Genomic DNA, 16,261 nt, shown 5'->3' on the forward strand with positions numbered 1-16,261 from the left:
TGAAAGGAGAAGGAGGGGAGAGAAAGCGTAGGGAGGGAGGGAGATGGAGAGTATAACTTTGGGAAACATTGGAAGAAGCAGCGTAGGGAACAAACTTTTCTCTCTTGGCTGCTGCCTTTCGGACTTTTCCACATTTCATCAGGGAGCTCGGTGTTTACAGAGGGACGATAATTTGTTGGTGTTATTAGTTCCAGAGTAGTTTCTTTTTCTTTTCTTTTTTTCTCAGCCTATTTGTTGTCCTTTGCATTTTTTGAACTGATTATTTCTCCACTGCTTGAGCTTTGAAGAAGGCGTGACCGCACATCTGAAATCCTTCCAAACTTTAGCAGCAGCACTCTCCAGCTCATGGGAGTGTGAGGACTCAAACACACACACTCGCACTCACACACACACATACACACACACCTGTTGTTGCTGAGGATTCCCCGGGATCGCAGTCATGGGCATCTGCGTCACTGCTGCTTGAGGGAATCTGTGCAGTCTGTGCAGCTGTTATCTGCCGGCGGCCTCGCTTAATGTTACAGTAGACGCTGACCTGCCAGCCAAAGGGTAGAGGGGGGAGATGTCATCCTACTACCCACGCACCAAGGACCTGACTCGCACCAGGAAGTCACTGACTGAGTCACCACCGTCCTCTCCTTCCCCTACGGACAAAAACTACAGAGTAAGACCGGAAGCTTTTATTGATTTTTAACTTTACGATTGCACCAACTCAACAGGAGAACTGTGTTTGATTCTCATGTATCTCTAATATATCTGTGAACCTGTTACACACTGCTGACTGACTTGGTATTATATTCATCCAAAGCATCTTCACTCTCAGTGGGTGTCTGTGATTGATCCATAAACAGGATGAACTTTCCAGGATTCAGTGTAAATCTTCAAAAGGCACCCTAACATCTGCAGCACGAAAGTAGTTAAGTAGAGCTAAGACCACTGATAGGTCCAGAAATGAAACGTTTCCAAGCAAAAAAACTCAAAATATTCTGTAAATTGAGCCTCTCAAATGACAGGAATGGTTACTTTTCTGTGCCATATATTACAGTAAACTAAATATATTTGGACTTTTTACATATCACTTTAAAAAAAAAACCATGTCATGAGTTTTCTTTGACAGAACAGTAACAGTCTATGATAGCCATCATTAATACATGGATATGGTTAATTAACCTTTATTTGTAGTTACTCCATCGTTAACAAACAACAAAATGCTTTATGAACTATTTATTAAGCCGTGAGTGTTGTAAAGGTGCAACTCATGTTTATAATAAATTGTAAATGAGTTATTAATAATGTGTAGTTCATCCATAATCTTCACTGGATGGCTGTTATAAAGTTGCAGCTGACGGTTATAAAACTTAACTTAACTTGCTGAATAAATTTCTATGTTTGTTGACCGTGAAAAAACTATTAACTAAACTTTAAGTAACTATAATTATTAACTTGTTATTATAAAGTGCTTAGGAAAGAATATAACTGGCATATAGTTGATAAAAGAAACACTGTTCTTGCAGGCCTTGTACAGTAAGTACGTATCCGGACAAGTCTTCGCAAGCGCGTGTTAAACAAGCAAATATTGTTTGACAGGATAACGAGTTATTTCCTCATTTCTGCACCATTATCTGTATTTACTGTACAATCAGCCGCTCTTGATCCCCGTAAACGAGATTTATGATTAAATAACTCGTGAACCAATCGTCTCAGCTCATTTGCTGGCCTGTGAGGGGGGTGGGGAGTGATGTTGGCTCTGAGGCTCTGAGAGTCTGGCCACATTTTCTGGAAAAGACTTTTTGGATTGAAACATTCCTTCTGTAATTTCCTGTTATTTTTCTTCTCCGTGTAAGTGGCTTATTCTCAAGGGCGTTGTTTGACTGTTGTGTTTATGTCAGCGCACCAGCCGGAGCTGTGCCCTGAGTGACAGCCACGTTCAAAGGCACAGAAAGAAAAATGACATTGACATTGACTCTGTCTTTGCAGAGACCGCACACTATTGAGCACTGGATGCTGTCATTTTCCTGCTTTTCTCCCCTTTTTCTGCTGTATCCATGATGAAAGTTGGGCATTCATTTTCACATTTTTTTCCATGATGTCAGCTCAGTCTGAATTGAGTTTTCATGGGAGAGAGAATGCGCTGCAGGAGGGGTGGGGGGTGGGGGGGGGGGGGTGGAATCGGATTGATGCAGTATTTTTAGCACTTGCCAGAATGTGATGAGAACCACAGCGCTCCTTAGCACAATGCAATGTGTGTTACAGCTGTGAGCAACAGGAAGACGTGTAAACAGAAACACATTTACATTATTGGATGACACGCATCATTCTGCAGATGTTTTGTAGTGCCGGAATGTAACTGAGGACATTTACTGGAGTGCTGTATTTAAAGGATAAGTTCACCCCAAAAACTTTTTTTTTACATTTTGAAATGAGTCCCCATCTATTCAGTTGTTTAGAAGAATTCTACGGCGCTGTTCTGCTGTGAACCTCCAGAAAATGTTCTGTGGACTAGCAAACTTCACCCGACTTTGCATCGGCATCAGGAGATATAGACCGAATATGTTCTTAACGGGTGAACTTGTCCTTTAATTTGAGGTAGTTTTCCATTTAGGGCAGCTTGTGACTTACTGTAGGGAAATATTGTACTTTGCACTCCCCTACATTTATTTGGCAGCTATAGCTATTGCTTACTTTTCAAATCGACCTTTTACTTAAAAGACAGACTTCGTAAATATAACACACCTTAAGTCAGTAATTCAGGCCTGCTTTGGTGTGAGAATTGAGAGCTGTTTGCAGTTCCCCCAACAAAATATTCACCCTCTTGAAGAATATTTCATAAAAGTCAGGAAAGGAATTTAAATCTGTGTGTTTTTTCTCCTTTTTCAAACCCTGCCAATCACCTCACGACCCCTTCGGAGGAGGCCTGATCCCTCACTGGCCTAGACTAAGTGTATATAAAGTAATGAAAACAAGCTCTGCCTCGACCTGCTATGACAGTAAAATGCTACCTACGCTTTGCTGCGTCACGATCTAATAATGTGCGATACTTTGTCGAAGATGCTCTCGGTCGCTAGAAAAAAGGGCTCGGATTTTCTGTAAAGAGTTAACCGAGGAGGAGGAGGAGGAGTGAGAAAAAGGTGAGCGAGTGTGGAAGAAAAACGTCTTTTATGGTGGCGTGTGCCGTGTTAGTCCCAGTGGAGGGGGTGAAGAGAGAGAGAGAGTCAGAGAGTGTGTGTGTGTGTGTGTGTGTGTGTGTGTGTGCGAGGCTCAGATTTTCCAACTGCATACTCCGGTCACCTCTGACCGTCCGATGCTGTGACAGGATGTGGGGGAAAGTGAAAGAGGTGAAGAAGAGTCCTCATCCGGCTCTTGCAGACTGTTGTCAGCATTATTATCTCTACAAGTGTAGCAGTGAGCTCATGCACACCCCCGCCCCCCCCGGTGTGCACGATGTTGGTCCTGGCAAAGCACAGTTGAGCTGAAGGCAGTGGTGTTTACGGAGCGCCTGTGGTTCAAGCATGCACCCGTTTGGAGGCAGTTTCCATCAGTGTGACACCCTGTTGTTTTCTCTCCCCCCCCCCCCCGAGTTGATTGTGTCCTCCTGCAGCTGCTCAGCCTCACATAATTTGCTGAGCTACATGTGCTACTTCTGACTCCCTCTGTTTGTCCTAACAAGGGAATCAAATTAGTGCAGCTGCCATCAGTGGAAGAATTGCAAATATGATCCAGTTTCTGGCTTTAAAAAAAGTTTCATGATGCAGACACACATACACACACACACACACACACACACACACACACACATACACACGCTCATCCCGACAGGCCCACTGAAGGTTTCATTGAAATGAAGGTTTTTTAAAAAAGAAAACTCATTTCACCAATTTGATAATCCTTTAGTGTGAAATAGGTTTGCGTACAGGAACTTCTAATCTTGAAAGAGTTTTAGCGAAGGGCTGTGTGACATTTAATTTCCCCGAAAGCAGGCTGCAGGATGATTTATTCATAAAACCAGGAGGGGGGCCAATCATCCCCACTGATTAATAAATTTACTGTACACCGAACTCGATCGAGGAATCTCCTCCGAGAAAACAGGATTGAGCGAGAGCTCCCCTTGGCTCCATCCTTGGCCCTTTTTTTCATGATCTGAGGTCACGGAGGTCTGTTTTTTCCTGGATGGCTCTGCTTAAGCACATGACCACATAAGGACAGGCAGCGCTGGCTCAGTTATGTAAACACTTGCTGAGGAATAGCTCCTTTGACGCTGCATGAAATATCCCCCGACCAGCCAAATGTGAGCTCAGGAATAACAGTGCGCTCCGGTTCCTTTTTGACATAAACTTTTCCTCCTATAAAGCCCCGTGCTTCTGATGCTGCATCTGCTTCTTGGCTCGGATGGCTCGGACCACCACACAAGGTGTTTATTGCAAAGCGTTCCCAAACAGAGGTGTAAAGAGCCCCTCTTTTCCTGGCAAGTCATCGGCTTCAAATCTTTGAGATTATGAGTAAAGTTTATGGGACGGCAGCAGATATTCACGGGGAAGTCTGGCTTCTCTGACTCATAGTAAACACTTCCAGTTATCTCCCTCTCACGTGTTACTTTTATCAGCTGACGGCACTGAGCTATCTATAGGTTCAGTAGACGCATAAATTATGTGATAATTAAAAGGTCAGTTCACCAATTTTACACATTAAGGTTTCTTCACAGCTCTTTGGCGGCACTTCTGCGATGAAAGTAGTCTAAGGCTTTTTGTGGCCCCTGAGGAAGTTGCATGTAATCTAATAAATTGCCTCCAGTGAGGTCACTCAGTGGCTAAGTCGCATGGTGGGTAATGTAGATGCCAGGCTTTGGAAAGTAGTCCACTTGTCTAGTACTGCACTCCTTTAAAGGACACATCAAAAAACACATCAGTTTTCTCATACTGTTTGTTTTAGCTCCTGTCTCTTTAAGGCCCCCACTTCCAAATAACCAGTCCCCTCTGATAGGTCAGCTGGAACACGCCTGACCCAGCACCTATCACAACAACAAAGCAGCTGTACTAAATCAGTTCTCATCTGCCAAACAAGTGGCTAGCCATATGAATTATGTAAATATGTGACACGGTGATGTAGTGTGATGTGACAAAGTCACAGAATTATAGATGAGACTACTGACGAGGCGTTTCAGGAGCAGTGTTTTCTGTGGGAGAGAGCAGCTTCTGTTGCTGCGGACTTAGGACCTTTAAAAAAATTACATCAGAATCGGATATTTCTATTTCAAAACCTGGTGCCTACATTACCCACAATGCAACTTAGTCACAGACTGACATCATTGTTGGTAATTTATGAGACTACATGCAGCTTCTCCTGGAGCAGCAAAAGGCAATTTTTTTACCATTTATTTACTGCTACTGCTCCCCAAGACTTGTCAACACACCTACATGTGTAAAATCAGTGTTACCCTTTAATAACAGACAAAACTTTAAGGTATAGAGAGTGAAGAAGATAGAAAAAAACATAAACAACCCCTCTGAATGCAGCACAGTACTTGGTCTCCATGAAGAAAATAGAAAACAAATTTAGTAAGTGAACACAACTTGGCAGCCACGTGCACCGGACTAGTCATAGCAAAAACCTGCCGGGACAGTCTGCTATCGGTCTGTCGTCTGAGGTCAGATGTTGACCCTTCACATGGGAGATACTTACAGCTTCTGATGTCATGATGTCATCTTTACGCCGCAGGCATTTGCGTGGCAGCCGCCTGTTCTAAAAGATTAACCGGGCTCACCAGGGAGGTTTGACCCACGCGAACCCTGTCGGTGCAGTGTTGGGGTGAATTATATCTCACTCCTGCGTGCACTTCTTCCCTCTGGGACTCCGGCCTCTTCTGGGCACGCTGCGATAATTCACTTGGAAGTTTTTTGTTCTCTGTTTTTCTCAAACTGGGAAGATACTTCACTTGCCAGGCCCTCTGTTTGCTCTTATCAAACAAATAAATCTGGATCTAACAGCGACGGAACATTTCTTTTCACGCTGTGTTGTTGCCATGCTGTGGTGGTGCTGCTGAGTGATCAAACTAACATGATTTCTTCTTTGTTGTTTCAGCATGAAAGACTGTCGAGGTAAGGAGCATTGTTTGTAATCTCCTCTAATATTACAGAAATGTGTTAATAAAACAAAAATAGGGCAGCAATGTTTACTGAATATGTTACTTTCAGGTACGACTCGAGCGGGGAGAGCGCCACGGACAAACCGGTGGGCCGCACCAGCTCGTACACGAGGAGAGAGACGAGGCTCGCTGCTCTGAACCGACAGGAGCAAGACTCCACCGCCAAAGACTACAAGAAGGTAGGCGCTCTAACCGTGGCCCGAAAACTGGAGCGATTCCACTGGAGCGATTCGTGCGGTGCAGAAAACCGAGGATCACCGAGCACTTGCATCTATTTTTGTAACATTCCAACGAGAAAGGGGCGCGAGGCGATGGAGATTTATCTGGACTTTATGAGAATGAACAGTATCAAAACCTCTTCTTATCAAGTCCTGGCACGCGAAAAGAGCAGAATCTCTGGAATGAAGCTCTCGTCCTTAATCTTATTTTTGCTTTTTTCAGATGTACGCAGAAGCCTTGCATGAGAACGAGAGGCTCAAGTCCAGGCTGCAGGACAGCAAGCAAGAACTGGTCAAGATCCGTTCCCAGCTGGAGAAAGTCACCCAGGTAAAGAAAAAAAAAAAAAAACTAAAGTAGCTGCCCAAGAAGTTCATGTGTGTAATTCTTGAGAAAGTGTTCCCAGCATTCGACATCAACTTAACAACCTTTTCTCACTTCCAGAGGCACGACAGAATATCAGAGAGATCCACGGCGCTCGATTCGGAGAAAAGGGTAAGTGTCCCCGCAACTTTTTCGGCATTTCATCTGATCTCTCTGCACTATCAAGACGGATGAGCGTCCATAGCTGTTTTTTCTCTGCCTTTCCCCCTTTGTAATTTTCCCGTCTAGTGCGAACTAGCTGGCTTTTTTCGCTCTTCCACCCCTCAGGCAAGTTTTCTTTTTTTCACTCGTTTCTTCTTTATTTACAGGAAAAACAAGCTCTTGAGAAAAGAGTGTCAAACATGGAGGAGGAGATAAAGGTCAGTGCATGCACCCTGGAATTACTGGCACATTCGGTCTGTGACATAACTCACGTGTCGTTAATCTCGGTGATGTTTTTGTCCCCAGCGTTTTAACAACACTAACAGAGTTGGAGGGTGCAGGCCTCCCTCGCCCATGCTAAATCAAGCACGCCTAAAGTGTTTTTTTACGGAGCAAAACACACACACACACACACACACACACACATATAACACACTCCAGGGTTTTTGTGGTTAGACAGGTGGGCCCGGAGTCAAGGAGAGGGGAAGGTTAATGCTTCGGGCTCATTACCCACAGTGTTCTGCCGGGCCACTTCCTGCCAGGCCGAGGAGGAGCCTGCGCTGCTGCTCTCCTGCTCCACTTATCCCACTGTCGGGGTGAACATTGTGACCTAGTTCCAGCTGAATACCGAAAACCCCGTCCAAGACCAAAAAGACCTGCTTTTGTGAGACATTCCTGCACCGCGCTGTGTGTATTCTGCTGCACAAAGAGACACAGGGCAGAGCAGCGGAGAGATTTCAGGCCCGAGTAGACGCGACCTGTGTGCGCTGTATGTGTGCGGCCGCAAATTACATGCTGAGATTCTAATTAGATTTTTTTTTTTATACCAAATTACAGCGACATGAAGCTGGTGTCCATCCGCTGGTTTTTACACGCATTTTTCAATTTGTGTTTCAAAAAGAATATAAAACTGATCGGAAATCAGGATCAGTCATCTATCGAGACATCTTGAAATGTACAGAAAATGTTATTACGCTTGACTCGATGCCGTGGAAACCGTCTCAGTGAATATATCATGCGACCGAAACTTCCAATGTGCTGAATCGATGAGAAGTAATGGTCGACAAAAACATCAGATTTCTGCGTAGCTAAGAACAAAACTGCTTAAAGGAAAAGTTCACCCAAAACTAAAAATTCGGACATGGAGAGTTGGAAGAAGTTTTGTAGTTTCATATATATAAAACATTTCTGGAGCCTTGCGGCAAAACAGTGTTGCAGCGTTCTGCTAAACTAATGAGGTTAATGGTGGAATTGTTTTAAAATGTAAAAAAACAACAACAAATGAATGTCTTCATACAGCTCATCCCGCTTAATCCAAGTCTCGGGAAGCCCCAACAATATTTGTACCCTCAAAATGGCATCGAGCTCGTGCACCCACTCCAGATCGGGTGCGTGCTAATGCTTTTAGCTCAGCAGCTACGGTGAAGATTTCAGCTTTAAAAAGGGTAAATAACATCTTTTCAAATCAATTTAGTGTCTTGAGGTTTCTGGAGACTTGGATTACGCTGGATGAGCTGTATGGAGCCATTTTTTTTTCAGTTGTTTATTAATGTTTTAAAACTAGTCCCCATCTGCTTCAGTCGTTTAGGAGAATGCTGCGAAACTTCAACCCAGCTTTTCATCGGCATGAGGGCGTGTGGATTACAGAATTACTGTATTGAAAGTTTTGGGTGACAGTCACTTATTTAACCATGTTATCTTGTTGCGCCCTCCTCTTCTACAATGGTTTGATGGTACCTAATTGGACAACTGGCGCCACCAGCCTTTTATCCCATCGAACAAATTCCGGATAATGGCACAACAGCAGCGAACGAAGGCGCGCGTTAATTCTCATTTTTTCCTCTCGGAAATCCAGTTCACATCTTGGCTTCATTCGGATGGAAACCCAGCAAGCCTTATTTTCCTTTAGATAAATAGAATCATGGCTCCTATCTGAGAAAAGGCAGTGACGACGACATTATATATAGGACACATCTCAGCAGCAGACGTTTGACCCCCATGTTGTCATGGTTCCCTCAGCAGGACGCCCCACTGCGGTTCCGCTGTGGGTACCAGCCCTGAGAGCAGGCTGTCTCAGGGGGAGGGGGGATGGTGAGTGGTCGCAATGATGCAGAGGAGTGATTGACACCTGCCTGTCACCTCACATGACTCTGCTCTGTCAGAGCCTAGGGCATGTTTACACGTGTGGACACACATATATGTATATATATCACATGCAAGGCTCTGAGTACTTGTTAATGTTCGACAGGCGCACAATATTTTCTTCTTTTGTGTTTTCCTTAGATGTAAAGCACGCCAAAAAGCTGGCTTGTCACTCACTCACAAAGTCACTTTCAGTCACGTTTAGCGAGTTAAAGATCCTCCACACGGGGGGAACCGTTCAGGATTTGTCCGATCAGTGCCAACCTGTGCCATCTGCTGGAAAGGAAACACAGCAGCCTGCAACACGCTGATGTCAGAGTTGTCTTTTTCTGCAGGAAAACAGAGTAACAGCTGTTGTGATTTCTCACCACTGTTAGTGTGACAACGGCTGCTGCTGCAGCAGCTGTTTTATAAGAGCGGCTATAAATAAAAACTGCAGTTGTGACAGTCTGCAGGTGACAGAAGTGTCAGCATATCAAAAGCTACCCTGCTTCTCTCTTATGGATGGTGCATGTTAACTCGGCATCATCTCCAGCTTAGGGGCACAGGTTGGACTGAGACAACCTCCTCACGTCTGAACCTGCTGACACTGCGGTTCCGGGTTTCAGGTGTTTCACATCAATCGCACTGTCTGTCCTTCTTTCCCCCTGTGAAATCGTGTGAGATAACTTTGTCGGGTCTTACATTTCCTAGAGAAAAGCCGAACAATTCTCTACAGCCTCTGAAACCTAATTAACAGCAACTTCGCGGAATTATCTGCAGGACTGGGTAGCGTGGTCAGATCTAATTTAATATCAAAGAGCTCAGTATTATGAGGATGTAATAAAGGACAGTCATTATGCATTCCCTCCCCACTCCGTCCTTTTATCCCCTCTCGCCAAGGGCACGTCTCCAGAAACTGAACGGTTTTATTATAATACCAAGGGAGCATTATATGCATGAACTGTTCAGTCCCAAACACTGACTTGCTTTAAATTGCTTTAATAAACGTGTTATGGTGTTGTAAGAAGCAGCTGGATGCCCTCCTTAAACCTCATCCTTGGCCACACTGTCTGCAAGCTCGTGTTCGGATAGCCTGAGACACTGCAAGTGCCCTGAGTGTGTGTGTGTGTGTGTGTGTGTGTGTGTCTGTGTGTGTGTGTGTGTGTGTGTGTGTGTTTCCTGTGGTTTACCCTCAGGAATCGTGACAAACCACAGATGTTTCTCTTGAACCACACTGAGGTTAACCTCATAAAGTCAGGCCAAGAAGGAGGGGAAAAATAATTATTTCTCTTCCTTTGACTTATAATGGACTTTTTACACTCTCATGGAAGTGTGAAATTTTTTGGGAAAGGGTTTTGGACTGAATTTTACCTCCCTCTCCTTTTGAAAAGCTGTGCACATAAAAAAAAAAAAAAGAAACACTTGGGCTCCTCGCCGCTCTCCGCATGCATTCTGATGCACACAAACCAAAGGAAGAAGCGGCTTTGGTGATTTTTGTTTGCTCGTTGCGGCTTTTGCTGTTTCTTCTCCAAATTCTCCCTGTTGTGTAGATATCCTGTTATATAAGTTTTTCCTGATTTGTCCCTCAGATCTGGTTGTCCTCCCCTGTCTGTCTGTCTGTCTGTGTGAGTGTGTGGGCGCACGTCTGTGTGAGTGGATTTGTACTCGGCCTCTGCGTGAGTCTTTTCTCTTTGCACACGGCCTGCCTCCCTGCACGCTCTCTCTCTCTTCTCTGTCTGCCCCCCTTTGCTGTATCTCTCTCTCTCCTCCTCTTTGCAGGCTTTCCCTGCTCTGGCTCAGGTCCAGAGCTTGCGGAGGGTGAACGAGTGTCTCCTGGCTGAGAATAGAGCCATGCTGCGCGTCCTCGCCCGCCTCTCCGAGACGGCCTCCATGCCGGAGACGGAGGACCTCTGATCCTCTGACGTCATCCGTCCTCCTTTCTCTTCCCCCCCCCCCCCACACCCTTCTTCTTCCTCCCCCCTCCTTCTCAGCCACATAACTTCTGCGCTCCTCTGTCCTTCTGGTGCCTCTACAGCCCCCCTCGTCCTCTGCTGCGTTCCTCCTCTCAGGCAGGTCCTGCACCCTCCCGATTCCTCACTCTCCCCCCCCCTCCACACTGCAGTGCATCTATCCTCTGCACTCTCTCTCACCCAGTCTTCTTTATGGCCATCTGAGGGCAACCCTGCTGACCCTACCTCCCCCCCCCTCCTGAACATTTCTCAGGCCTCCTTTGAAGTGTATTTTTAGCCACATTGGAGTTGCATGCGGGTCCACACCACATCAACGCCCCTCTCTCGTTAGTTGAGATGTTGTTTCTCTTCTCCGGTCACGTCCATCGAGCATCTTAAAGCAGCAGTCTGCATCACAAAGGATAAACACATTTGCGGCCCATATTGATTTTTCGCAACAGTCAAATATATGCGGGCCCTGCGTAATGTGCTGTGTAATCAATGCTAATGTCTTTGCCAGGCAGACAGTCCTCCGAAAGGAAATGAAATGAAATGTGCGAGATCATTAGTCCTGTGCAAATGGTGCGAGATGCGAGCGCACATATGTGACGGATTATGTGCCTGCACGTGTTTTGGTTCACCAACCCTGTCGGAGACAAACACAGACGATTATGTTTATTTAGACGTATAGTTTGACATTTCTGGAGCTTATTTGCTTCTTTGCTGAGAGTGAGAAAAGAAGACTGATACCACGCTGATGTCTATACGCTCTTGAAACTTATGTTAGGAAACGGTTACTTTAGATTATCATAATGGCATAGGTGTTAATCACAGGGGGGGACACAAGCCCCCATTCTGTGAAGAACATGATTTTGTACACCTAGTATATCACTGTAATTACAACAATGTTATCTCAATAATAATAATAATAATAAAATGCAATAGAAGCACCTTGTGCCCTTAAAGCCCTCAGCAGTGACACATCATGAATGTGCAGTACGTGTCTGGGAATCTGAGTCTGGCGGTGGTGGCCGGCCTCCAGTCAGTAGTCAAAGAAAAGATATGTTTGACATGTACTCACCTCTCCGACTGAATACAATAAATGAAATAAAAAAAGAGAGAATTTTTTTTCTCTGCACTGACTTACAGGTCACTCCTCATGTTAGCTAGTGGTTAGTGTTTGCAGCTGTTTGAATTTGAGTCAGCGAAAGAAGCTGGAAAGTGAAGCACTGAAGTTTTCCTTAGCTGGCAGGGTAACAGAGATACAGCACTACATGTGGTTTTCCCCCCTCAGGACTCGCTCTTGAGAACATTTCATGCAGTTGGCCCAGCTAAAGTTGATATAAGATTTTGGCCGCTGAAGAAAGTAATTGAGAAAAAGAAGAGAAACAGCTCAGCTGGTGCTGTCCAGAGGTCAAAACATCTGCCTACCAACAGCTCTAAGGCTTACTAATTAACAGGGTGTACGTCTTTTTTTTATTCTATTGTAGGTGCAATATGCAAGAATTGGCCACCTGTCAAATTTATACTCCTAACAAATAGGGGGCAGCATATCGCTAGAGTCACCGCTATCTGCTGCCAACGGTAGCTGATGTTAGCTCATTAGCTTGGTTAGTAGTTAAACCCACCCCCAATGGAACTGTTACCTCAGAAGTATGATGAGACTGGACGGGCTGGAGATAGCTGGTTAGCATGCTAACTTCAGTGGATATTTCTGCAACAAAATGCATACATGTCTTCGATAACATCAAATCTTCACATATTTTTGATAATTTTAGTTTTAGTTGATCTTTTAACGTTTTATTGTAAATTATGTTGACATATTGCACTTTTCAGAAAGAAAACAAACATAAAAACATTGGTAACCAAGGCTCCAGGAAGTGACTGAACCTAACCATGGACTGGCCTTCTTCCAGCACAAAAACCTTGCAAAGCTTTTACTGGGTTGGTTTATGAGCCTTCAGAGTGTTTGGTGGCAGATTGTTTTTTTTTTTAACTTTTATACACAACCAGGCTTGTTTCCAGTCTAAACTGTCTTGTTTACAATCCGTGCTAAGCTAAGCTAACAAGTTGCCAATACACGAGTGGTGTGGATCTTCTTCACCTAACTCCAGGCAATTAAGTGAATAAGGAGATTTAAATGTCGAATCATTCCTTCTTAAACTGCACTGCCAATAGCGGGGGTGAAAAGAGAAGGGTAACATACCAAAAGAAAATATCAGAGGCAAACAGGTGATCTGCCACAGGTTCTGAACAAACTGATGCTGTGTGTCTCTGCTCATTCACCAGTTTGTCTTTATCATGCCGCGGCTAGAGCAGAGGGTTATTGTTTGTCTCTAATAGAGGGGAAATACTTTGGCAGAGAGGGTGGTTATTTTTAGTCATTGCTCCTCGTGAGACCAATGACCTAGATTTGGAGAACTGACCCTCTCTCTGCGTCTCTCTCTTTGACTTTCACTCCATGCTCTTTCACTTTTTCCGTGCAAAAAAACCCCCAAAACATATATTGTCACTCCTCACCTGCATGATCGAGTCCTCGTGAAGCATGTCCTCATAACTCGGCCCTCAAACTTCACCGAAGTACAGTCCGCGTGTTGTTAGTGGTGGATGAGGCTATTCATCATGACAGTGGATAGTCTTGATGGTGAACTGAGTCACTGTACCACCTGAAGCTTTCACACACATCTCACTGAGTGTATAGAAATGTGATGACGTTATAAGCTTCTAATATACTGTCTTTTTCCCTTCTGCTGTCCCAGATCTTAACGGAGCTCAAGTCAGACAACCAGAGGCTAAAGGATGAGAACGGGGCTCTCATCCGGGTCATCAGCAAACTGTCCAAATGAAAAACAACGATGTCTGACGCTCCTGTTCTGTGTCTGTGGACGCTCCGGCCTCGATACGGCAGAGTAATTATCCACGATGTCCCGAGTTGTGGCTCCTCTCAGAGTTATGGAATAAATTAATGGTTGGGACTTTATTAGATTTGTAGAAAAAAAAAAAAAGTGATAATATTACTTCACATCAACCAAATAGGGACCAGTTGTACTGTTTGAACAACCTTTTTTTAAAGGCCCAGTTCAAACAAATCCAGGGGTTTGCATGAATGTCTGATATTATACTTCCCACACGTCACATTGAGATGTCACATTTGTTCGTGCGCCGCTGAAAAGTATTTTAATATTGTCTTAACTGCTAAAGAGACAAGCCAATTATTCATCATCATTTAATCATGCTATTTTTTCCCAACGCCAAACTGGCAGATCCATTTGAATAATCTGAATTTTTAATCATAATACGTGACCGTACCGAGTAAAATAAAAACGAGACCCAGCCAAGATGCTGCGGTTCCAGAAGCATTAACTAGAATATAAATCCACAGAGGCATCCGAGTGTTCGACCACTGAAGCCAGCACAGCTGTAAGATGCAACTCACTGGATGTTTTCTCCAGACGAAGAATGTATTAAAACGAGGGAGAAAGATCTCCAGAAGTTTTTCTTTTTATATATATATATATATAATACATCATTTCCAAATTTTGACTCCAGATAATAAGATGCATGTTTTGGCTTATCAACTAACTCAGGTTTGTCACTCAGCCGTGCCTGCTCACCCCCCTCAGCTCCACTTTAATTCAAATTTTATAACCCCGAACTCGACCTCCCTTTCAGAAACATCTCATAGAAACAATACTGATGTTTTCTGAGAGTTTTTATGGTCCAAGTATCAAAGTTTCAAGGCCCTGGAATATATTCACATATATCATCACAGCAGCAGATCTATAAACTATTAACCAACTGGTTAGATGCATTTTAGGTGACATTTCAGTCGCATTTATCATTTTCGGATTGTGTTTAGAGTACCATCCGCACTGTATTCCGTATTTGAAGAGAACTGTATGTTAGCACTGAGAGGCAGAGTACTGGCTGTATGCACTTTGTACAGAGCGGACGGTGCAGGTCTTTCATCACTAGCAGCGCAGAACCCGATTTAGTGTTTGCCAGATTCTGTTCATCAGTTCTGTCACTTTTTGGTTTCGCTCGTCCTTCATAGAGGATTTTTTCTTCTTTTTTTTCCTGTAATCCAATGGCTTGGCTTCAAACAGCAGGATAGCTACACAGAGGAGTGTGTGCGAGAGAGAGTGTTCTATGTGTTGTGTTGTAACAGAGATATATTTATTTATTTATGCATTTCTTAGTTTTAATCTTTATACATTGTTTTAGTACCTTTTTTGAAAGGAACGCGCCGGTTGTTTTTGTTGACCTTTTGGCCATCTGTCTTCTTGTTAGGTGATGAAAAAATAACAAATACCGAAATCAAGACACATGCTGCGAAATCACTGCTGACATTTTAGACTCCGTAATATGGTGCGATCTTAAATATCAAACACAATCTGGAGTTTTCGAGGAATGAACTGTGCCTTTCCATGATACAGTGCATTTTGACATATCTGTTGTGCATATGATATTGCCACAATGAATTTAATGACTTAAAGTGAAACTCTCGCCAAAAAGCAACGGAGGCTTTATTTGTGATTGAATATGAGTCAAACCTTCGTGTGAAAGCATAATTACGATGAAAGAGGCACTTTTAAGATTTACCGTAGTTTCATTTTCGGGCAAGCTAATTTTCAATGGAGTGCGGGGGCACTCGTACGCTAGCATCAAAATCGCTTTTTTTAAAACACTATGAAGGCTCAACACGACTTGAAACTTTGCTCGTAGTATCACCAGAGCAAGGAAGGCTTGAGGAGCGGTCTACCACTACTCTCCTGCCTGTTAGATCGCACTCGGGGATTGACACTTTTTGTCTGCCATGACGGCGGCGTGCCAGAGATACAGCTACTAACGTGAGTTGTTCAAAAACCTTCTTTTTAGTAAACTCTGTGTACGCAAATAATGCTCTCAGTGCTCGTGTTTATGTGTAGAGATCCTGGTGATACTACGAGCTTCAACTTCATGTTGTGTCGAGGCTTCTTAGTGTTTTAAAAATAGCGCCCCAGCACTCCATTGAAAATTAGCTTGCCAGAAAACGAAACTACGGTAAATCTTAAAAGTCCCTCTAATGTCATAATTATGCTTTTACACGAAGGTTTGACTCATATTCAATCACAAATAAAGCCTTGGTTGCTTTTGGGCGAGAGTTTCACTTTAAAGTTTAAGCACACTTAGTTGCCAGTTTATTAGACACACATGTGATACAGTCCAATGCTACAGACCAACAAAACATCAAAACTCCAAGAAGCTTATCAGCTCTTCAGGTTGTCATCAGATAACCTAAACTGGTGCTACTGTATTGTGTTGTTCA

General features: G+C 43.9%; 1 protein-coding gene across 4 annotated transcripts; it reads left to right on the plus strand.

Moving 5' to 3' along the window:
- The first annotated feature begins 13 nt into the window (after positions 1–13).
- LOC115585855 (protein phosphatase 1 regulatory subunit 12B-like) lies at positions 14–14,271 on the plus strand. 4 transcript variants are annotated; one of them, XM_030424520.1, is made up of 8 exons: positions 14–664; positions 6,076–6,092; positions 6,189–6,318; positions 6,581–6,685; positions 6,800–6,850; positions 7,048–7,098; positions 8,900–8,971; positions 13,713–14,271. In XM_030424520.1, the coding sequence occupies exons 1-7, from the start codon at positions 563–565 to the stop codon at positions 8,939–8,941; spliced, it is 498 nt and encodes a 165-aa protein (XP_030280380.1). In that variant the 5' UTR covers positions 14–562; the 3' UTR covers positions 8,942–8,971; positions 13,713–14,271. The 4 variants fall into 4 exon arrangements, with proteins under 4 accessions (XP_030280380.1, XP_030280381.1, XP_030280378.1 ...); XM_030424521.1 differs by having other exon boundaries at positions 8,903–8,971; XM_030424518.1 differs by lacking the exon at positions 8,900–8,971.
- The last annotated feature ends 1,990 nt before the right edge of the window (positions 14,272–16,261 follow it).

This window comes from Sparus aurata, chromosome 7 (assembly GCF_900880675.1).
Source record: "Sparus aurata chromosome 7, fSpaAur1.1, whole genome shotgun sequence".
Taxonomy (NCBI): Eukaryota; Metazoa; Chordata; class Actinopteri; order Spariformes; family Sparidae; genus Sparus; species Sparus aurata.

Excerpts from the sequence above, each read along its gene's own strand:
- LOC115585855 (XM_030424517.1), top strand. The coding sequence starts at position 563 with ATGTCATCCTACTACCCACGCACCAAGGACCTGACTCGCACCAGGAAG. Across the intron at positions 6,319-6,580 it reads CCGCCAAAGACTACAAGAAG|ATGTACGCAGAAGCCTTGCA; the intron begins GTAGGCGCTCTA and ends TGCTTTTTTCAG. Across the intron at positions 6,851-7,047 it reads CGCTCGATTCGGAGAAAAGG|GAAAAACAAGCTCTTGAGAA; the intron begins GTAAGTGTCCCC and ends CTTTATTTACAG.